The sequence below is a fragment of the Anomaloglossus baeobatrachus genome, chromosome 6 (assembly GCF_048569485.1).
Source record: "Anomaloglossus baeobatrachus isolate aAnoBae1 chromosome 6, aAnoBae1.hap1, whole genome shotgun sequence".
Lineage (NCBI taxonomy): Eukaryota > Metazoa > Chordata > Amphibia > Anura > Aromobatidae > Anomaloglossus > Anomaloglossus baeobatrachus.
The window spans coordinates 528,728,683-528,753,900 of record NC_134358.1 but is presented as its reverse complement, the minus strand read 5'-3'; the positions used below and the strand labels follow the sequence as shown (position 1 = coordinate 528,753,900).

At 44.0% G+C, this 25,218-nt stretch overlaps 1 protein-coding gene across 2 annotated transcripts in view; it reads left to right on the top strand.

Annotated features, from left to right (window-relative positions):
- Positions 1–25,218, top strand: part of GPR158 (G protein-coupled receptor 158) — a 313,324-nt gene that overhangs the window by 170,919 nt on the left and 117,187 nt on the right. For both annotated transcript variants that reach the window (XM_075315542.1, XM_075315543.1), the window contains one exon: positions 2,530–2,598. In XM_075315542.1, coding sequence (XP_075171657.1) covers positions 2,530–2,598 — 69 coding nt within the window. The remainder of the gene's footprint in view (positions 1–2,529; positions 2,599–25,218) is intronic.

Genomic DNA, 25,218 nt, shown 5'->3' with positions numbered 1-25,218 from the left:
CCTGTAGATGCCCAGGCTAGTGAGAGGCAGGTGAGCTTCACCAGACCTACTGCTGCACTAATAAGACGCAAGGGAAGGAAAGACAAACCAGGAAACAGCAATGAAAAAGGATAAAGCCCAAGTTCAGGACAACTCCTCAGCAGGACCATCCACCAAAGTGGCCAGAGAACAATGAATTTGTATCTTCAGCAAGGATTGCTGGGAAACACCTCTACTTAAACCTAAAGGGGCGTGGCTGGAAATCAGCTGCACTTCAAACACTCAGCTAAGAACTGCTGGACAACAAAAATGACATTTACTAAGGCACTGAAAGAAATGAAACCACGTTTACATGTAGAGTCCCAGATGGAAATGAGGATTCCAACCCTGAATCCGTCACTAGTCTCCAAAAATAGAGAGATGACCGTGACAGTCAATTGAAAGTAGTATCAACTAAAAGGAAACAAGGCCTACTATAAGCCGGAAACGTGGTGGAATTTTTGTTCTTGTCAATATTGCCAATATGAAGTTTTTATAAAGATGTGAATACATTTACAAGAAATTTTGCTGCTCAAAAATTTGTTTCTCAAGGGAACATCAAGATTTTAGAAGATACAAGTATTGTGAACCCAGTTCTCTGACCGTTTGACTCATACTTACATAATTTGAACAAATCTGGCTTGACATGCTGATTTCTATAGACTAGCAGAACCAGTGGCGTAACTAGAGTTCGATGGGCCCCAGTGCAAAATTTGGACTTGAACCCCCCCATTCCCGCATGTTGGTCAGATGTATATGTATGTATACATTTAGCATTCTAAATCCTATAAAGACATACGAGTTGCCTTTCCTGGCATTATGCAGTAATGTCCCCTGTCCTGTTCTAATATACCCCATCCTGGGCTCTTTCCTGGTAAATATGTCCCATATCCTGGTATATATGTCCCCATCCTGGTATATATGCCCCCATCTTGGTATCTCCCCCAAAACTGGTATATACTGTCCCCCTCCTGGTATAAATATTCCTCTCCTGGGCCCCTCCTGGTATATACTATACTCGCTCTGCCCAGTTGTCACATCGCACAGTGTCCTCCTCTATAGCATGCGTCCGTGCTATAGCAATGCATGACATCATTGTCATGCGCTGCCTCAGTCACGAGGCTGCTGCTGAAAGCTGCTGGCTTCTGTTTGCCAGCACTGTGTATCGCAGTGCAGGGACCCGACAGGTCTCTGCACTGTGATGCATTTCAGCTGGATGTGTACCCTTGGACGCACACCCACCTGAAGCAGGTGCTAGGGTCAGCAGGCCCCAAGCACCACCAGGCCAGGTTGCAGTCACGATCCCTGCAACCGCAATCGTTCCGCCCCTGAGCAGAACATCTAATGTGAATAGGAGGCTCCTGACTCACATCTCAGAAAGATGAGCTGCCACCAGAGGTGATTGCAGTATATTACCCTCCTTCCATTTACCAGATGGAGAGCACAGGCACACTCTTCTGAATCGAGCATGCATATGTATGTGGGAGTCGGAAGAATTAGCTGTTGGACAAATAGGAGTTCACCTGAAAACTATTGGAGGTGTATAAGCATCTTTATTTTTGAATGTGCTCTTCTTTTAAATTGAATGGCATACGTAGAACATTCCTAGCTCCCCAGGCATAAGTGGGGAAAGAAAGGGGCAAAAGCATCGGAGAATGCCTGCTTTACAGAGATATCATATAGATTCAAAGAATATTTTATTTAAAATTTTCATTACATGGTATATAAAGTGTGATTTTCTATTTCTGTCTTAAGCAATTTCTCACACTAGTGTAATTTCGTTTGTATATAAGTGAAGTCATAACAATGTGATTGATCTACAAATCCAAATGGTGATCAATGAGTCAATGTGTTTCCTAGTCAGTGTTGCTTGACTGACATAGATGTGCTCATTCTTAAGCCTGCTTTACACGAGTCGATCTATCGTGTGATAGCACGAGCGATCGTACCCGCCCCCGTCGTTTTTGCGTCACGGACAAATCGGTGCCCGTGGCGCACAAACTCGTTTAACCCCCGTTACACGCACTTACCTTCCGGACGACCTCGCTGTGGGCGACGAACATCCACTTCCTGAAGTGGGAGGGACGTTTGGCGTCACAGCGACGTCACACGGCAGCCGGCCAATAGAAGCGTAGGGGCGGAGATGAGCAGGATGTAAACATCCCGCCCACCTTCTTCCTGCCTTTAAGCCGGCGGGTGCCGTGGGATGCAGGTACGCTGTGTTCATCGTTCCCGTGGTGTCACACGGAGCAACGTGTGATGCCACGGAAACGATGAACAACCTGCACCCATGAAAATTAACGAGATTATGAAGTTAACAACGAGTACACGACTCACGATTTCTGAGCGATACTGCGTCGCTCAGAGGTGTCACACGAGACGACGTTGTGCACTATGCCGGATGTGCATCACAAAAACCGTGACCCTGACGACATATCGCACAATAAATCGTCTCGTGTAAAGCCCGCATTAATCATAAATAGTAATTGTTTGACTCTTTTCTTTTTCTAGAGCATCAGAGCTTCAGGACTTATTCTACTAGAGACCATTTTGTTTGGATCACTTCTACTATACTTTCCAGTAAGTGCATTGATTTATGTATGTATTCACACTATTGCATACCTGCTATTGGATTATACATTTTGTATACAAGAAAATAAGTTGAAGCATCAGTGGCATTACTAAAAATCTTTTTAAAGCCTTGTTCACATGATAGATATCAAATACAGGGGGTGGTGACAACCCGTCCAATTCACACAGGCAAAGAAATCAAACAATAGATGTTCATAAATTTAGTGATGTGTAATAATGAGAAATGTTACAGGGAAAAAATATTGAAGACACTGAAATGTTTTTAATACTTCATACAAAAGCCTTTATTGGTGGTGACTAGGGATGATCGAATACTTCCATTATTTGGCTTCGCAAATATTTTCCGAATACCTCGCCGCTATTCGACTATTTGCAAATATTCGATGTGCAGTGTAAGGGGTACTTTGCACACTGCGACATTGCAAGCCGATACTGCGATGTCGAGCGCGATAGTCCCCGCCCCCGTCGCAGCAGCGATATCTTGTGATTGCTGCCATAGCGAACATTATCGCTACGGTAGCTTCACATGCACTCACCTGCCCTGCGATGTCGCTCTGGCCGGCGAACCGCCTCCTTATTAAGGGGGCGGGTCGTGCGGCGTCATAGCGATGTCACACGGCAGGCGGCCAATAGAAGCGGAGGGGCGGAGATGAGCGGGACGTAAACATCCCGCCCACCTCCTTCCTTCCGCAGACCCGGCGTTAGACGCGGTGATGCAGGTAGGAGATGTTCCTCGCTCCTGCGGCTTCTCACACAGCGATGTGTGCTGCCGCAGGAACGAGGAACAACATCGTACCTGTCACTGCTGCCAAATTAAGGAAATGTCGGACCCTACACCGCCTATGTCTATGGGAAACCCGAATAACAACTATTCAGAGTTATTCGGACTTCCCATAGACTTGCATTGCGCATCGAATAGTCGAATAGTGGTGAGGTATTCGGAAAATATTCATGAAGCCAAATAATCAAAGTATTCGATCATCCCTAGTGGTGACCACTTCAAAATGCATTCTGTATGAATAAACTAGTCGCCTGCATTGCTCAGGTGTGATTTTGGCCTATTCTTCCACACAAACACTCTTCAAATCCTGAAGGCTCTGTAGGCTCCTTCTATGAATTCTGAGCTTTAGTTCTTTCCATATATTTTCTATTGGATTCAGGTCCAGTGATTGACTGGGACATTCTAGTGGCTTTATTTTCTTTCTCTGAATCCAACTGTTTCCTTGGCTGTGTGTTTTGGATCATTGTCTTGCTGAAATGTCCACCCCCGTTTAATCTTCCTCATCCTGGTAGATGGCAGCTGGTTTTTATCAAAAATGTCTCAGTACACTTGTCCATTCATCCTTCCTTTAATCGTGTGAAATTTGTCAGTGCCGTATGCTGAAAAATAGCCTCACACTGTGATGTTACCACCTCCAAACATCACCGTTGGAATGGTGTTAAAAGCCTCCAAACATGGTGTGTATTATGGCATCCAAAGAGTTCAATTTTGGTGTGATCTGACCAGACTATATTCTCCCAGGCTTGTATAAATGTTGGTGAGCAAACTTTAAACATGCTTGAACAGGCTTTTTGTTCAGCAATGGAGTCTTGCGTAGTGAGGGTGCATACAGACCATGGAGGTTGAGTGCATTACTTATTGTTTTCTTTGAAACCATTGTACCTCCTGATTTCTGGTTATTCTGTAGCTCTCCACAGGTGGTATTTGGCTCTTTGACAACTCTTCTGATAATTCTTTTCACTCCTCTGTCTGAAATCTTGTAAAACCACCTGGTCATGGCTGGTTTATGGTGAAATTAAGTTTTTTCCACTTCCAGATTATGGCCCTAACAGTGCGCACTGGAACCTTAAGTAATTTAGAAATTATTTTGTAACCAAAGCCATCAGTATGCATTGAAACAATAAGGTTGAGAATATTTTGGGATTGCTCACTGGTTTTACACATCATGAGATGTTTTTTGTGTAAATAGAAACCTTTTTATAGGCCATAATTTGAACATGTTTTAGGTATAAATGACATAGTACTGCAAAGGGGCCCACCGGAGGATTCTCCTGTTCTCCTGTGGGTCAGTCCAAGCATGGTTACAGTGGTCGGACCTCCCACTAACCTACAAGCTATTATCTATCCAAAATGGAATATCTCATCAATAACCCTTTACGAGCATCAACTGCAAATTTTGCCCATTTAGCGGCACAATTGTGATGCAAATACTCATGAGAACCTGATTGGAAAGGTTGAATTAATTAAACCTGATTGATCACAGTGATGAATGCACAATTACAATATTGAGCAGTCCACACAATGGAGGAGCCAGCTATTTACATGAATGACATATGCTATCCAGTTATCATGAACCTTGCCAGCGTACTGTTGGCTTATTTTAGTTCTTCATATAAATGCTCTTGACATTTAGATATGACATTTTATACAGCTCCAACTATGCATTTTCTGTTGATTGAAAATGGAGCCTTGTCTTTGAGCTTTAGGTTTTCTCGAATCTGCAGAAAGAGGACACACGGCTAACACCGAAAGAGCTAATGATGAAAAACGCAAGTGGACAGAAGTTTTCTTTTAGGCTACTAATTATAATTAGACCTTTTTAATTACAGTGTAATTACTATTCAGGGTTTTAAAAGTGAAAATAGATCCCTTCATTCGAGACCGAAGAAGCCATCAGGAATAAGAGGGGAAGGTGAGAGAAAAGTTCTTGAATAACTTAGAATACAAATGGAATTTTCTCAATGACAATGACTTTGATAAGACGTTGACCTTTTCTCATATTCCCCTGACTACCTATAAAAAAATCTCTGTGGTTAACCCCCCCCCCTTGTATTTGGTCTTTAGTAATGGCACTCGTAGCTCCTCTAAGTGCAGAAAACCAGTTTTATTTCTATAATGGTCTGACCCTTTTTGACCATATATTTTAAAGTGAGTGAAATAATTAAAAACTCCACCCGGTCAACAATATTTAAATAATTAATGGTTGCTCTAAGCTATAAGCAAGGGTGCCACCATCTTAAAGGAAATTTATCACTAGAATTATTCCTCCTAAGCCGTCTTTATGAGCAAATAGGTCATACAGAGTTGAATAAAATAATAACTTGATATCTGCAATCTACTGTTATATTCCACAGAAATCCAGTTTTTGTTAATATGCAAATGAGCTGTTAACATCTATGGGCCAGACACAGATCTCCCTGAAAAACTGCCTTTAAATGAAAGTGAGCTTTAACAGTTAGAAACATGTAATGACTGAAAGTCTGCTCTCTTGATCTACATGTCTCACACTGGTTACACCCCTTTTCATTTAGAGTCAGATTTTCAGGGAATATTTTCTCCCGCCCATAGATTTTAGCAGCTCAATAACATATTAAGAAAAACATGGATTTCTCAGGAATAAGACGTTAGATTGCAGATATCAAGGTATAATTTTATTTAGCGTTCAATGATCTGCATGCCCATATAGATAGCTTAGGAGGATTGATTGCACTAAGAGATTACCTTTAAAAAAACTGCCCAACGAGGAAGTGATAAACAATAACCAATTCACTTCGATTGGCCATTAGAATGTACAGTAATATCTTGACTTACCAGTTTAATTCATTCTCCTATATCTATTTGCTCTTATGTCAAATTCAAATTCCCAATTAAAATTAATTGATATGCTATTAATCTGTTCCAGCCCCTACTTATGGCCCCCATCCTGGTACTGTATATATATACCCCCATCCTGTTACATGGCCTCCATTTTGGTACATGGCCCCCATCCTTGTATATACAGTATGGTCCCCCATTCTGATATATATCTATAATCCCCCAGCCTGGTACATGGCCCCATTCTGGTACATGGCCCCCATCCTTGTATATATGGTCCCCCCATCCTGATATATATCTATAATCCCCCATCTTGGTACATGGTCCCCATTCTGGTATATATGGTCCCCCATCCTGATATATATCTATAAACCCCATCCTGGTACATGGCTCCACATCCTGGTACATGGCCTCCCACTCTGGTACATGACCCCCATCCCACCACACACTTAAAAAAAAAACTATTACACTCTCCCTCTTTCCGGTCCCCCACAGTGTGACATCCTCATCTTATGGAGACAGCTGATGGCATGTGGGAAAGCAGTGGTTACATGCTGATCAGCTGACACGCTCCCACACGCCATCAGCTGCCTTCATAAGATGAGGACTCCATGCTGCAAGAGACCAGAGAGAGGATTAGTATAATAGTTTTTTAAGTGTGTGGCATGATGGTGGCCATGTACCAGGATGGGGGATCGTATACTGTATATCAGATTGGGGACCATATATATCAGGATGGGGAACCATATATACTAGTAAGAGGATCATATATACTCTATGACATGAGGACGCCGGACTATGAGATGAGGACCCTGGACTGAGGATGAGTATAAGTTTTTCTAAGTGTGCATTGTGATGCAGACACATCTCATCAGCTGCCGGGATACTGTACTCGTTGCTCTCCACACCCGGGACAATGGGTGGGGAGCAAGGGAATATTCAGTTTCTTAATGAGCAGACACACATGATCACGCAGCAGCTGCTCATAACTCAGATTTGTGCTTATATCATGAAGCAAAAAAGATAGAGAACGACTGATCAAATATTGAAAAATTCTTACGTTGGTGCACTTGGTAGTCAAAGTATTATTGTATACATATTTGTCAGAACCTATATTATACTGTAGATTCTATAAAAAAAGAAAAAGAAGGAATAAATAGAGAATCATGCTGCATTTTTTTATTTCCACTTGAATAATGGAGACCATAGTGAAAAGTTGCCGAACCCCACTATTGTCAGTTGCGTCATTCGGGTAGTGTTGGTGTCAGTTTCTCTGGCTGTAACAGAAAATGGTGATATTCCTTAGAGAATTTATCACTCACTGTAACTTTACAGATAGCTGACATTGGATCTTCTTCTGGGTTTGGCATGGTAAGGATATGCCTGAATTTGAAAATCTTTAAGAACTACTGTACATAAAGCTACTGTATATTCAGCCACAAAGGCTTGGAATTAACCTATCCCTATAATGACTTTCTCTATAATGACATTTTAATTAAATCACTCCATTACAGAAAAAATCAGCTCAGCTATTTATAGAATGTGAGAAAAACAAATAATAACTAGGATTTATGAGACATATGTAGCGTGGCGCGAAATGGTAGTCGTGGGCGAGGTCTGCATTGTCTTCACCCAGTCTCACTTCATGTAAGGCCTCTGTCACACATTCGTGCCTCCGGTACGTGTTTTGGCAGTTTTTTCACGTACTGGAGACACATGTGTGGCAGAGGCCTAAGGCCCCCTTCACACGCACGTGTCTCCGGTACGTGCTAGGTCCGTGCCCGCATGTACCAGAGACACGGGCACACGTAAACTCATTAAAATCAATGGGTTTATGTGCACACACGTGTTTAGCCATGGGCCCGTGCCTTCGTGTGGTGCACACGTGTGCCCGTGTGCTCCACATGGATGCATGTCCGTGTGTCTTCGGCAGCACGGGTGTCATGCGGCCCGCACACATACCACACGGATGTAGTGTGGATGCGGGCCCACGTGACACACGCCAGAGAAACACACATGTCATTTTAAAAATAAAAAAAAACATACTCACCCCCACCAGCCCTGCAGTCTCTGCCGCGGCTGTCACCTGCATCCGACACCCAGTGAATTTGAACAATGCATCTTCTTCACTGGGGGCCGGAGGCAGCATCAGCGGGGCGTGGCCTGTGCTGGACACTGTCAGTCAGCACCACAGACAGCTCCGGAAGAAACAGGTAAGGCGGAGCTTTCCGTTCTCCGTGTGTTATTACGTATAACACACGGAGAACACACGTAGTTCCATAAACACGGCACACGGAGGGGAAAACGCACCTTTGACACGTCCGTGAAACACGTGCGTGATTTTCACGGACGTGTGAAGGGGGCCTAAGACGGTGTACTGGCTGGGTGTGTGTGCTGTTACTACTAGGGTGGTATTCTCTTGCAGGCCACATGCTGCCTTTGGCCAGGACCAGTTGTTACACAGCTCACTGAATGAGACCACCACTTGTTTGAAAAACGTAGTTTTACTGAAGAAAAGGTTGATGACAACGATACGACATACAATAGCAGGCACATATCTTCTTGGACGTTTTGTTATCACCACAGAGTATCTCCAAACATATTTCCTCTGCATGTTCAATCTGACATATTCCTCCCAAGTCTGAGATATTTCACCACCACCCAGCTCAGCTTTACTGCACAGTCAATTAAAGTCATCCTGTCCTTACTGCAGTTCTTTATCTTCTCCCTCTTAAAGTGATAATGCCAATATAGCTGGACTAGGCTTGTAGCCTACTGATGCTTAAAGGACTGCAGCCTGGGAGCCTCTTTGTCTCATGTACTATCCCATCCTGGCCTGTTACCTTAAGAGCCATAAGCTACTAGGGACCAAATCACTAAACTTCCTTCTGCCAGACCTCTCTCTTTCTGCCACTCTCTTGCTTTCTTAGTTCTCCATCCTGCGTCTGGCAAAACTCTCTGTGTTTCAGTCTTCTCTCTCTCTCTTTCTCTTTCTCACTCTTTCTCTCAATCTCACTCCCGTGGTTTTCGGTCTTTTGTCCCAGGACACCCACTGTATGCGGTCCTGCTCCTTAGTCAGATCTCTTGCCTGCAACTGCTGCAGTCTCATCCCTATCTGAACACTACATGGAAAACTGTCCTCTCTCCCTATGCACTAGCTTCTCCCCTATGGGCTAGTCCCAACATTAACTATGTCTGCCCCTGAATTGTGTTGCTGGGCAGACTTAACCTTTCACCTATATTTTTATACACATACATGCAGTCTTGCAGCGCTGGGGTCCTGGGTTCAAATCCCACCAAGGACACCATCTGCAAGGAGTTTGTATGTTCTCCCCGTGTTTGCGTGGGTTTCCTCCGGGTACTCCGGTTTCCTCCCACATTCCAAAGACATACAGATAGGGACTCTAGATTGTGAGCCCCAATGGGGACAGTGTTGCCAATGTATGTAAAGTGCTATGGAATTAATAGCGCTATATAAATGAATAAAATTATTATTATTATTATTATTATTATAAAACATTACCAGCCGTTAACTCTATCTTTTACTACATATAACACTGTTATTCACTATGCATCATACCTTATATTACTATACACATGACTCATCACATTACATTACCATCACAATAATGCTTGACATTATATCACATAACCATAATGCAATTGATGTCTTCAAGGTTTAAAGGCAACAACCCAACCACCTACCTTCACACTTACTATATAATTCCCTTGTTCTAACTGGAAATCTTATTTACTACTAATTTCAGAAAATTGTGGAAAAATATTGAGACTGACCATGTAGTGATTACATATTCTAATGTACAAACTCCCCTTCATCTTAAAGGAGTTAGAAAAACATAACTGTTTTTTTTCCTAAAAAAAGCACCTTGTCTGTCCAACTGTTGTATGATCCGCGCCTCCGAGCGCAATAAACCCAGTCAGAGGTCAAGATACTGTAAAGGTAGATTAGTGGGGGTTGCGATCACCTTATGGGGTTGTGTAAGTGTGGGTACAATACTGGTAATGGCCTGAAGACATCTCTTCTGTCAGCTGCTGCTTCTTTCCTGAATGATGGTGGATAAACAACACTGCAGTATATACAATAATATTGTCAGGCTTCCACCATGGGGCGCAGAAGCAGAATGGACATTGAACTCCAAAGAGCAGTTATTCTAAAGCCCACAAGTGGGCACAGGCAGCAGTGAATAGGTAGTCAGCAAGCTTAAGTCTTAGCCAGGAAGTCACAACTGAACAGGGGAGAGAGAAAGCCATAAAACAGGTAGATGTCAGGAGCCAAGAAGTCACGTCAGAAGCCAAGAAGGGAAGCAGAGCCGGGGTCAGGAAACGATACCGGGGTCAGAGGCCAGGACAGCAAGTAAGTACAAAAAAGGAGGAGGGGACCAAGACATAGAATGGGACCGGGGTCTGAGAGACAGGGCAGACAAACAGTACAAGGGAAACAGAGGTCAGGAACAGGTAAGCTGGGTAGCGGGACGGATCAAGGCTAACTCACAAAAAAACAGTTGTACACGTTGCAGAGCAGGAACTATTACTGGCGGCGTTCCGGAGTTCTCTACACTATCATAAAGCGGCGTGAGTCCCAGAACGAGGCACAACAAAACAGACCCTCCCACCTGACTTAATCCTGTCAGAGTCAAGCTACAATCATGACAAATATACAGTAGAAGAAAATTCAGGACAAAGAATAGAGCATGCAGGTTAGTTTCTTTTATTGGTAATACATTCTGGCTATGCGTTTTAATACCAAATTGTATTTTTATTCAGTATCGGAACAGTTATTCTCAACAGCGCCTGTGTCCTCCATTTTCCTATATACAGTTAGGTCCAGAAATATTTGGACAGTGACACAATTTCCGCGAGTTGGGCTCTGCATGCCACCACATTGGATTTGAAATGAAACCTCTACAACAGAATTCAAGTGCAGATTGTAACGTTTAATTTGAAGGTTTGAACAAAAATATCTGATAGAAATTGTAGGAATTGTACACATTTCTTTACAAACACTCCACATTTTAGGAGGTCAAAAGTAATTGGACAAATAAACCAAACCCAAACAAAATATTTTTATTTTCAATATTTTGTTGCGAATCCTTTGGAGGCAATCACTGCCTTAAGTCTGGAACCCATGGACATCACCAAACGCTGGGTTTCCTCCTTCTTAATGCTTTGCCAGGCCTTTACAGCCTCAGCCTTCAGGTCTTGCTTGTTTGTGGGTCTTTCCGTCTTAAGTCTGGATTTGAGCAAGTGAAATGCATGCTCAATTGGGTGAAGATCTGGTGATTGACTTGGCCATTGCAGAATGTTCCACTTTTTTGCACTCATGAACTCCTGGGTAGCTTTGGCTGTATGCTTGGGGTCATTGTCCATCTGTACTATGAAGCGCCGTCCGATCAACTTTGCAGCATTTGGCTGAATCTGGGCTGAAAGTATATCCCGGTACACTTTAGAATTCATCCGGCTACGCTTGTCTGCTGTTTTGTCATCAATAAACACAAGTGACCCAGTGCCATTGAAAGCCATGCATGCCCATGCCATCACGTTGCCTCCACCATGTTTTACAGAGGATGTGGTGTGCCTTGGATCATGTGCCGTTCCCTTTCTTCTCCAAACTTTTTTCTTCCCATCATTCTGGTACAGGTTGATCTTTGTCTCATCTGTCCATAAAATACTTTTCCAGAACTGAGCTGGCTTCATGAGGTGTTTTTCAGCAAATTTAACTCTGGCCTGTCTATTTTTGGAATTGATGAATGGTTTGCATCTAGATGTGAACCCTTTGTATTTACTTTCATGGAGTCTTCTCTTTACTGTTGACTTAGAGACAGATACACCTACTTCACTGAGAGTGTTCTGGACTTCAGTTGATGTTGTGAACGGGTTCTTCTTCACCAAAGAAAGTATGCGGCGATCATCCACCACTGTTGTCATCCGTGGACGCCCAGGCCTTTTTGAGTTCCCAAGCTCACCAGTCAATTCCTTTTTTCTCAGAATGTACCCGACTGTTGATTTTGCTACTCCAAGCATGTCTGCTATCTCTCTGATGGATTTTTTTTTTTTTTCAGCCTCAGGATGTTCTGCTTCACCTCAATTGAGAGTTCCTTAGACCGCATGTTGTCTGGTCACAGCAACAGCTTCCAAATGCAAAACCACACACCTGTAATCAACCCCAGACCTTTTAACTACTTCATTGATTACAGGTTAACGAGGGAGACGCCTTCAGAGTTAATTGCAGCCCTTAGAGTCCCTTGTCCAATTACTTTTGGTCCCTTTAAAAAGAGGAGGCTATGCATTACAGAGCTATGATTCCTAAACCCTTTCTCCGATTTGGATGTGAAAACTCTCATTATGCAGCTGGGAGTGTGCACTTTCAGCCCATATTATATATAGAATTGTATTTCTGAACATGTTTTTGTAAACAGCTAAAATAACAAAACTTGTGTCACTGTCCAAATATTTCTGGACCTAACTGTATGTATACACGTTCCTCTGCATCGCAAGTCTCCTGCCTCAGAATAACCCTACACTCTAACTTGCCCTTCAAACCCCATATCCAAGCTCTTACCACCTCTTACCAACTTTAACTCAAAAATATTTCCAGAATTTGTCCTTTCTGTAACCTTGAACTTACAATATTGCGTACCCTCAGCGTCTCCTGACTTAAGAATTGCAATATGCTTCTTTGTGACCTCCCAACTAGCCTAACACCCTACCACCTCTCCAATCTGTCCTTAACTCTGTTGTCTGATTAATCCACCTCTCCCCGCTACTCCTCTGCCACTTTCCCCACTAAATCAAGATTATACTACTAACAACAACTTACAAGGCCGTCTATAAGCTGTCTCCTCCATATTTCGCCAAACTAATCTCCCGATACCTCGCCACAAGTAATCTCTGGTCGTCTCAAAACATCCTCCTGCCCTCTGCCCCTGTATGTTCTTCACTCAGTAGCCTCCAAGACTTCTCCTTGGAGTCCCACATCCTCTGGGTGGAAATCAGTGACTCAACACATTTGACTTATCTCCCACATTTGGAACTTTCAAGCGAAACCTGAAAACTAACTCATTTATTCAAAAGTGTCTACAGCCTGCGAAAACCCTGCCACCACCTCACTACCACCGGAACACCAGAACTGATACAACCCCCACCCCCCATTCCGTTTTCTCCTTTCCCAGTTTTCTGAAGACTTTAAGCCCAGGAGTGCAGAGACCTCGTCCCCACTGCATCTGTTTGTTTTTGTGAATCATTTCAGCAAGGTTTAATAGAGGTGAATTTGGGATCCAGATTTCGAGAGCCTACAAGACACATCCAATCTGGCTCGGAGGTAGACCACATGCACATAAAGGATCAGCTGTAACTAGTTCTCTATCACTGTGCAGATGCGGTGTAACATATAAAGTGCTGGAAAGTCCAGCCACATGGGATAAATTGCAATCTCCTGCAAGATTTTAACTGCCATTAAAATCTCTACCAAGTAGACAACAACATATAAAACGGCATAGCAGAATTCTGTATATTTAGCAGTGGCTCAGTGGTTAGCGCTGCTTTGCAGCGCTGGGATCCTCCATTCATCCCACCAAGGACATCATCTGCAAGGAGTTTGTATGTTCTCCCCGTGTTTTCGTGGGTTTCCTCTGGGAACTTCTTTTTCCTCCCACACTCCAAAGACATACTGATTGTGAGCCCCAATGGGGACAGGGATGATGGATGTGTCGCGGGCGGGGAGGGTGCTGCGCTTACCATGCTCGGGTCCGGCCCTGCTGCTACTGCTGCTCAGTGGCTCGATCGGTGGGCCGGATCCTGAGGACTCGAGCGGCACTCCTCGCCCGTGAGTGAAAGGGGTGGTTTGTGTGGGTTTGGGATGTCGGTTTGTGACGCCACCCACGGTATGCGGTGAGGTTGGGACACCACCGCTGCTCTGTACGGGGATCCCGGGAGCGATGACAGGGAGCAGCTGGGATGGTTCTCTCCCCTCCGTGGGTAGGGGGAATTTTGGTGGTCCCGGGGCCCGGTGATGTTGACTGGAAGGTGGATGGCGGGGTTTGGCGAGGTGCAGGGTCGCTGGGGCAGCGCGGTGCCAGACGGCACGGTGGTACTCACTCAGCCAGTAACGTACACAGAGTCTCTGGTAAAACAGACGGCTGGATGGACGGGTCCCACAGGCGGCTGCGGTGATCACTCCCGGTAGGTTGACGGTGACTGTCTCTCCCTGCACCCTTGTTGTGTTTTCGGCCCCGATGGCTTCCCACCGGTAGCCCGCTCCCCAGCGGTGTGTTTGCCAGAGGAGCCCCTTTTTGCCCGCAGGCGCTGGCCTTGGGAACCCTAGCTGTGGCGGTAGCTGTATTTCCCTTCACGGTTGAGCGGTTGCCTTCAGTCGGGTCTTTACTGCTGGGAAACCCCGGAGGTTCCCGTCGCAGACGGATTTGACCGGTTTAACGGCGACTCCAAGCCTGGTCGGGGTCTGTAGGTCCTGCCGGATGGTGCTGGCTTCTCTTTGCTCCCCGATCTGGTACCGGCGGGCCACCGCCCGTCCACGGTCCTTACGGTTGTGCGTCAATCGGCCTCTCCTGCAGACGGTCACCACCGTCTGCCAACCTTGCTCTCAGGTGCCCGGGCCACGTACCCGGACACGGTCAGTCTGCTCCAGCTCCTCAACTACTACTTCCACCCTTCACTTTCCCTCACGGAACTTCAACTCACTCGCTTTTCCCGCCTCCAGGGCTGTGAACTCCTCAGTGGGAGGAGCCAACTGCCTGGCTCCACCCCACCTGGTGTGGACATCAGCCCCTGGAGGGAGGCAACAAGGATTTGTGTCTGACTTTGGTGTTCCTAACCGGGGTGTGGGGTGTGTTGTTGCAGTACCTGTGACGTCCTGGCTTGTCCAGGGCGCCACAGCTGTACAACGCTGTGGAAAATTAATGGCTCTGTAAGCAAGTTAAATAGGTAAATTAATCATATTGAAAATGTGAAGGTCTGCTGGGCCTGTTTTCTATTATGTCTACCCTGTAGGGATTTTAATGGCTGTTTAAACAGTAAAGAAGCTTACATTTTATTATCCTGTGTGGTTAGACATTCTAGTATTTTTCTATGGGCATTCCTATAGTTATGATTGCCTAAAGAGGATCATATGGTGATAATGATGACATGAATAATCAGAGGTTTTAAAAGACAACCTTTTAGTGTTCCCACTGTCATTAGCCCCATAGCCCCTGAGGAAGTCTTTTTATATTGATGAACATATTTGTGTTTGTATATAAACTAGGTTCTGGTTAAGTACAGTATAGCAGTCACACTGCAGGCACATCGTCTTTGGACATATTGCATTATGGTTTTTAGAAAAGTATAATTAGTTGTAGAAAAAGACATGGTCCGCACCTTCAAAATGTATACATTTATCTGTGGCTAATAATAAGCAAACAGGTGGACATTCGGGTCTGCAGAAAATTGGGTTCAGCGATCGAACTTGACCCCAAACAACGAACCTTATACAAATCAATGGGGACGAGTCATTCGGGACTGTGAAATGGCCGTAGTAAGCACTAGGGGCTGTGGTGGAAGTTAAATGGTAGTAAGAGCAGGAAAGTTATACATACCATATTTCCCAGTGTTTCCCTGAGAATCATGCTGCATTCAGACTCTTTCGGGCCAGCTAATTAAGGTTGATGAATATTCACTGCTTCCCCTGCCTACACTGTGCTAGTGTCTATGATTGATTACACACTGCTATACACGCCCCCACCCTGTGGCCATGTCTGTGATTTTGTTGCAGTCAGTTTGCTGTATGGTAGTGTAAAAATAATTAAATAAATAATTATAAAAAGTGATGTAGGCTTCTGTGACGCCCTGGCTGAGCCAGGTAGTCACAAATAGGGCCCCGCATTACACCTATCCCTCATACAGTGCCTACAAGTAGTATTCAACCCCCTGCAGATTTAGCAGGTTTACACATTCGGAATTAACTTGGCATTGTGATATTTGGACTGTAGATCAGCCTGGAAGTGTGAAATGCACTGCAGCAAAAAAGAAGGTTATTTGTTTTTTTTTTTTTTTTTTAAATTGTGAAAAGTTTATTCAGAGGGTCATTTATTATTCAACCCCTCAAACCACAAGAATTCAGTTTGGTTCCACTAAAGTATTAAGAAGTATTTCAGGCACAAAGAACAATGAGCTTCACATGTTTGGAATAAGTATCTCTTTTTCCAGCCTTTTCTGACTAATTAAGACCCTCCCCAAACTTGTGAACAGCACTCATACTTGGTCAACATGAGAAAGACAAAGGAGCATTCCAAGGCCATCAGAGACAAGATCGTGGAGGGTCACAAGGCTGGCAAGGGGTACAAAACCCTTTCCAAGGAGTTGGGCCTACCTGTCTCCACTGTTGGGAGCATCATCCGGAAGTGGAAGGCTTATGGAACTACTGTTAGCCTTCCACGGCCTGGACAGCCTTTGAAATTTTCCACCCGTGCCGAGGCCAGGCTTGTCCGAAGAGTCAAGGCTAACCCAAGGACAACAAGGAAGGAGCTCCGGGAAGATCTCATGGCAGTGGGGACATTGGTTTCAGTCAATACCATAAGTAACGTACTCCACCGCAATGGTCTCCGTTCCAGACGAGCCCGTAAGGTACCTTTACTTTCAAAGCGTCATGTCAAGGCTCGTCTACAGTTTGCTCATGATCACTTGGAGGACTCTGAGACAGACTGGTTCAAGGTTCTCTGGTCTGATGAGACCAAGATTGAGATCTTTGGTGCCAACCACACACGTGACGTTTGGAGACTGGATGGCACTGCATACGACCCCAAAAATACCATCCCTACAGTCAAGCATGGTGGTGGCAGCATCATGCTGTGGGGCTGTTTCTCAGCCAAGGGGCCTGGCCATCTGGTCCGCATCCATGGGAAGATGGATAGCACGGCCTACCTGGAGATTTTGGCCAAGAACCTGCGCTCCTCCATCAAGGATCTTAAGATGGGTCGTCATTTCATCTTCCAACAAGACAACGACCCAAAGCACACAGCCAAGAAAACCAAGGCCTGGTTCAAGAGGGAAAAAATCAAGGTGTTGCAGTGGCTTAGTCAGTCTCCTGACCTTAACCCAATTGAAAACTTCTGGAAGGAGCTCAAGATTAAAGTCCACATGAGACACCCAAAGAACCTAGATAACTTGGAGAAGATCTGCATGGAGGAGTGGGCCAAGATAACTCCAGAGACCTGTGCCGGCCTGATCAGGTCTTATAAAAGACGATTATTAGCTGTAATTGCAAACAAGGGTTATTCCACAAAATGTTAAACCTAGGGGTTGAATAATAATTGACCCACACTTTTATGTTGAAAATGTATTAAAATTTAACTGAGCAACATAACTTGTTGGTTTGTAAGATTTATGCATCTGTTAATAAATCCTGCTCTTGTTTGAAGTTTGCAGGCTCTAACTTATTTGCATCTTATCAAACCTGCTAAATCTGCAGGGGGTTGAATACTACTTGTAGGCACTGTAGGTAACATGCAGCCAAACATTTAAACCCTAGTCACCCCCTCAGGGCTTGATGGACACACCAGGGGGGCAGAACCAGGTGGTTGGAAGATGCCCACCTAGGAGTCTCAGACAGCCTGGGGCGGGAAAGTTCAGTGGAGTTCTAGAGTTCAAGTTGGAGAGGTGTGTGTCCTGGAGCTGTGTGCAGCTCCAATAGAGGAGAAAAACCCAATTTGAGCAGGTGCCGGGGTAGGAGCCCTGGTGCCTTGGGCTAGGAGGCCGACAGCAGTCTCCGTCTGCAGGAGTCGGAAAGACGGCTCGGTGGAACCAAGGTGGACTGGGACAGGGTAGTGGCCTGCCGGTACCGACCCGGGGAACCGACTCGCAAACTGGAGCACAAAGGGGGGTACTCAGACCCTGAAGCTAGGTCCAGAAGCTACTGGGGGCTAGCTAATTAACTGATTGCGGCCAGGACTAGAGGTCCTGTCCCACCCAAAGTCCCGACGGAAGACAACAGCCCAAACGAGAGGATAGAAGGCCACCGCCACGGCCCAGAGATCCCACGGGCCAGCGTCTGCGGGCAAAGGGCTCCTTAGACGACCACAAGCCGGGAGCGGACTCCTGAAGTTGCAAGCACAGGCAGTCCACCATCCAAAACAGGTGCAGGAGAAAGACAGAGACCACCAGCCAGGTGGGGGACCAGACCGCAGCCGGCTGCGGGCACCGACCACCGTCACCTTGGTTTACCAGAGACTCGTGTGTTTACTAATAGTGAGTACATCAGCACCCTCTGGTCGCCCATCTCCCTGCACCGCCAAACACCCCCAATGGGTCCCGGGGCCACCATCCCTGCCCACGGAGGGGTTAACAACTTGCTGCACAACATCTCCCCCGGGTGCCCCGTAACTGCAGCGGTGGTGTCCACCTTCACCACATCCCGTGGTTGGCGTCATGAACTTAACACGGCTCCGGACGTACATCTACGTCTCCAAACCACAAACCCCCTTATAGTTGAAGTGACCGCGAGACCCCCAGGTCCGGAGACCCTCGAGACACCCACTGAAGGTCCGGATCCGAGTGGCTCGGCTGCCGAGCACGGGGCAGTACACTTCCACCATATTTTGATAGCCAGCTAAACAATTATCCATATAGCTTCCCATGGGCAAGTGGCTGAACAGTTAGGGCCCCTGTGCTGCTCTGCTCTAATTCACATTAAGGCCGACTGACATAAGGTAAGGTTTTCACTCCCAGTATGTTTTCCTGACCAAGCCATTTTATTAAATTCTGACCAGTGTCACTTTATGTGTTAATAACTCTGAAACACTTCTGTATATTCCAGTGATTCTGAGATTATTTCGTGACATATTGTACTTCATGATGTCAGTATATTTAGGACTATATTTTTTGTGATTATTTGTGAAAAAAATCAGAAATCTAGCAAAATGCACCAGCATTGCATTACATTACATCTTTCAGTGCTGCACTGCTACAAGCCTCTGAGATCATGCTCCTAGCATGATCCCAGAGGCTTTCCATAGCTGGGTGACCCAGAAGTCATCATGATGAGAGGGGTTTAGGGGGTTTAACAGCATGGGACGGCATGAGGACCATCCCTGGCTATGACAATTGGGGCTCAGCTGTCATGTAAGACAAGCTTCCAGCTCTTGTGCCCGCATGATCTCCAGGACGTACTGGGTACGTCTAAGGTCGGGAAGTTTCCAACAAACAGGATGTACCCAGTATGTCCAAGGTCGTGAAGGGGTCAATATTAGAGACAAATTAGGACCTTCCAGACTGGGTACTCCTTGTCACCTTGATCAAAGTAGCGTCAAAGTAAATACCCTGTGATATTTGCATGTACTATTGTTTACTTATTTACTTACTTTTGGGTATATGCTTGGTTTTGTTTTTTAGTTATTTGTTTGTTTTTTTCTTGGGTTTTGACTGTGAAATGGCAATAATGTGAACTTACTCTTATACATTGCACATATACCAACTTATACTCCAGCTCATTTCTTCAGTTTTCATGGAGTAAAACGCAGATAGCAATATAAAACTGCTATAGTACAATGTTGAATACCGGTATTAATTTGCACTTGTGGCAAAATTATGTTAAATAAGTGTTACATTTGCCTTCCGCCTAATAGCAGCACAAATGGCCAGTAATACCACACACAACCAGTGGGCAGGAGTGGTGCTGATATTAATTAAAAGGAACCATGTGTTTCAAAAAGCTTTTGGTCCATGATTATAGGCATGTGAAAACAAATTACTAGCGATAAGGACAGGCAGGCGATCACAAGCTGACACCAGGAAAACTGTTGTGTCCATCGTAAGACTAGAAGCTAAGCCGCCCGCACCGTGTATAGAGCAGCTGCAGGATGATCTGGATTATGCCATGGACTATCACAACTATAGTAGTAAATTATATACCCTAATTTGTAGATTGTAAGATACACTTTTTTTCCCCCCAAAATTATGAGTAAAATGGGGTGCATCTTACAATGCGGATATGGCCTACCGGGGTGGCGGTAGTGGACGGGGTCATAGGAGGCAGGGTCGGCAATACTGAGGGTGTCACTGTGGTGTCGCGGCGGCGTGGGCTCCTGATCTGACAACACTCTGACACCGCGTCCTGTGACCCTCCTCTGCAGTGACACCGGCAGGTCAATGGTGCTCGCCGTTGCGACACCCCCGAGGCTGCAGTATCGCTGACTCTCCATCCACTAACCCTCCTGAGATGCAACACCTCCTCCTCTGAGCCTGCAGCATTGCTGACCCTGCCTCCTGTGACCTTCCTGAGACGCTCCACCACCGCCATTCCCCACTGGTATATATATTATAGACACTGCACTCTCTACTCAAAACGAAGTATATAAAGACCAACAAATTTGTTTTTTCAAAAAAAATTTTTTTGTATTTTTATTTTTCAGTGGTTTGTCAATGCTATAAGTAGAAGAAAGGATAGTAGCAATAATACATATGGTGGGACGTTTCGGCCTTAACATCGGCCTTCTTCACGCCGTATTACACTGTAAAAAGGGTAAAATAAAGTAGAATCAACATACATGAAAAGAGAGTTATTTACATATATTTACATTTATACATCAGAAAAAAGAAAAGACTATCTGTCTCAGAAAAGGAATATTTTTCTTTTGCGAAGGAATTTTTTTCCATGTCGACATTGAATCCTTGGACATATGAGGTGCAACATTATATAATATGGTTACCCTAGAGGTATCATGTAGAGACCGGACAAAAAGCGACAGTAGTAAAGATGAAAAAATATAAAAATATATATGAGACCTACCTCCATAAGGGTGAGGGAACTAGTTTCCAAAAGGTGAAAGGAGTGAATGCAAGAAGGAATAGAGTAGAGGGAACACTCTGGGTATTGTTTTTTTCTATTGGTCACAGAAAGCAATTCCTGTAAATAAAGGTAAAGGATTGAGTAGGTGGCAGACCAACATATAGAGTATTTACGGATCCCTAATGGGGATATGTACATCTAGATTAGATTACCTGGTGGGAAAAGTATCTCAGGGTGCGTCTGCTCTGGCGAGATCTAATGTGTATATCCGTAGAACATTTGGGATTGTAGTCCCTATAGTATAGAGTAAAAAATATGATGGGTTTTTTCAGAAGGGGTTTTTTTAAAAAAAGTATCTATGAGATACGTCGTGGATAAGCTAGCTACCTCGTAGTATTGTATATCCTTATTTCAATAATATTGGGGGTAGTGCAGAACCTTGTTCTGGATATGATATTCTTAATTACAACACCAAGCTGCTTGTCCTATAGAAAAAGGGACATGTATGGTCAGCCAGTCACTGGAGCTATGATACGGGTTATATAGCAGCAGAAATACCTTTTTGGATTCCACAAAAGAGTTATGGTAAATTGGATGCCCTGTGTTGATCTTTACAGAATGTGGTTCCTTAAAAGAAATATGAGTTGAGCATATTTAGGATTATTGTACATATGTGCGGTCATCAGTGTACAATGTAAAGCAACGGTACCTTGGAGCAGTCTAGATTATTAATCACCACTTGTTGCAGGGAGTAGTTAGCCAGCAGGAGCTTGCTATAATCTAGGAAAGGTAGTATGTGTCAGGGTTGAAAACAAGTACCAGGTCATATAGTAGAGCTACTCAGCATACTATGCGTTACCTGTATTATCTTTATGCAGAAGGTATATATAGGAGAGTGTTGGGTGTCCCTCTATAGGAAAAATAGATGAAATTAATAGATTGTATGGAGGGTGCTTCCAGGTGGAGGGGTGTAGGATCGCATCATACCTTATGGACGCCGTCTTCCCAGACTGTGGCTGCTGCAATGAGGAACTGTGTTCGTGGGCTATTTACCTCCGAAATCCGGAAGTAACGTCAGACGCCGGCGCATGCGCAGTAGCACTATGCGTTCGTATTAGTGTGAATAAGGTACCGTTAGGTATGTAATAGAGGCACAGGCGCCTGCGTAGTTGGTGGTTTTTAATACTTAGGGGAATAACTGTACTGGGAAGACGCTTTCCTGGTATGTAGATGTTTGTAACAGTAAACGAAGAGGATAGATGATAGAGAATGAGAAAGGAGAATCAGTAATGATTGACATTATGCAAAACGGTGTGTGAGAATCGCACTGCAGATGGTATATATACACAATGAATAGTAAGTGGACATGAATATATATATATAAACATTATGAACAGAGGCACAATTTAACCCTACTGTAGCATAGGTAGTGTATCACAATGGTTAAATGCCATATAAACATAAGTCGTATGACCTAAAGGAAAAAAATGTTAATAGTAAGAGGACATGAATATATAAATATAAACATTATGAACAGAGGCACAATTTAACCCTATTATAGCATAGGTAGTGTATCACAATGGTTAGATGCCATAAAAAGATAAGTCGTATGACCTAAAGGAAAAAGATGTTAATGCATAAACTATAAGGGTCCCAATATACTACAAGGTGCCTAAACAGTATAGAGTACATAATACTATGTGGTGGTGCCAATATATACTTTACCATCTAACAGTGGGTGCGTGGTGGAAGCAGAAATGGTGGTAGAGGTTTTTCTTAATTTTTCTGTAAAGAATTACAAGAAGATTAGTTCTCAGATATCCTATAGTTTAAAGAATAGATAAACACTTGAGAAGCTATTTTTTAAGTAGGCCAATCGATTTCTCTATTAAGTCCTTTAGGTGTAAGGGTTTGGAGTTTATATATCCAAAAGCTTTCACGCTTTTTCAAGAGTTCTATGTGGTTACCACCACGTCGCGGCCTGTGTACTCTGTCTATAACTTGGAACCGCAACTATATAAAAGAAATAAGACGCCAACTTGACGACACTACCACGTACCAAAAAATATCATTTGATCCAGTGTTCAAAATCCAACAAAAAATCCAGAATTTACTGACCATTTATCAGGATAAAGGCACCATTGATTCTTCTACTCGCTCTTTTCTAACCAAAACACATCCCATAACTCCCGTTTTCTATATCCTACCCAAAATACACAAATCACTCACAAACCCCCCCGGGCGGCCTATCGTAGCTTCTACCGAGTCCATCCTCTCACCCCTATCCATCTACCTCGAGAAGATTCTTACCCCCCTTACCAAAAAGACCAGGTCGTTTATATTGGACACCAATAGTTTTCTCCAAAAAATTACAAGTATAGGTTCAGTATCCCCCAATAATCTCCTTTGTACATGGGACGTATCCAGCTTGTATACCTCCATTTCACACACAAAGGGTATCAAAGCCACCAAATTAGCACTAGACGACACTAATCTAGAACAAGACTCCATCGACTTTATCATGGCTCTTCTAGAAATAGTTCTCAATGAGAATTACTTCCTATTCAAAGATGACTTCTATATCCAGTGCCACGGGACCGCAATGGGATCAAATGTAGCCCCTGCGTATGCAAACCTTTTTATGGATTTTTTTGAGAATCGGTACATCTACTCCTACCCATCGTTTGATGAACTGGCCCTGGTATGGGTCCGTTACATCGATGATATTTTTTGCATATGGCAGGGTGATACTACAAGCCTCTCTTCCTTTAATGATTACATCAATAGTATATGGCCGGAGTTAAAATTTACACTCAACCATCACCCAAGTGAAATCAATTTTCTTGATACGTGTATTAAAAAAGATGTAACGGGCCTTTTATCATCTGATCTCTATCGTAAGCCTACCGACCGCAATTGCATGCTTTTATACAACAGCTGTCACCCAAAATCCACTAAGAACAGTCTACCAAGGTCACAGTTTAAAAGGATCACTCGTATAGTCTCAGATGATACCATCAGGAAACAGAGATTAGAAGAGATGACTGAGAGGTTCCTCGTACGGAACTACCCTGAGACCTTATTAAAAACAGAAAAGGAAAGGGCTCTCCTTGCTACCACTACGGAAAAAGAGACTATCAAATATGACAGAATTCCGTTTGTGCATACACACCACCCCTCTATGCCCAAAATATATAACATTATTCATCGCCACTGGCCGCTTCTCCAAAAGGCTTATCCAGATGTAGGTTCATTTACCCTTCCTCCACTAATGTGTAAAAGGAGACCACAAAATATAAAAGATTCCCTGGTCAAAGCCGATGTGGGAAGTGATAAATCCAACACTCAAACATTTCTAGCGCCTAAACGAACTGGCACCTTTCCTTGCCTCAGTTGCGCCTCCTGCTCAAACGTGATAAAGGGTGACCATTTTATGCACCCCAGATCTGGTAAGAGCTTTCATATTAAGGAACACTTTACCTGCGAAAGCAATTTCGTAATTTATATAATTAAGTGTCCTTGTGGTTTACTATATGTAGGGGAAACGATCCAACATGTAGGTGACAGAATTGCTAGCCACAAATCGACTATTAGATGTGGGAAACTATGGCTTCCTATCCCTCACCATTTTCATGAAGCCAGACATAGTGTGGCGCAATTGCGGTTCCAAGTTATAGACAGAGTACACAGGCCGCGACGTGGTGGTAACCACATAGAACTCTTGAAAAAGCGTGAAAGCTTTTGGATATATAAACTCCAAACCCTTACACCTAAAGGACTTAATAGAGAAATCGATTGGCCTACTTAAAAAATAGCTTCTCAAGTGTTTATCTATTCTTTAAACTATAGGATATCTGAGAACTAATCTTCTTGTAATTCTTTACAGAAAAATTAAGAAAAACCTCTACCACCATTTCTGCTTCCACCACGCACCCACTGTTAGATGGTAAAGTATATATTGGCACCACCACATAGTATTATGTACTCTATACTGTTTAGGCACCTTGTAGTATATTGGGACCCTTATAGTTTATGCATTAACATCTTTTTCCTTTAGGTCATACGACTTATGTTTATATGGCATTTAACCATTGTGATACACTACCTATGCTACAGTAGGGTTAAATTGTGCCTCTGTTCATAATGTTTATATATATATATTCATGTCCACTTACTATTCATTGTGTATATATACCATCTGCAGTGCGATTCTCACACA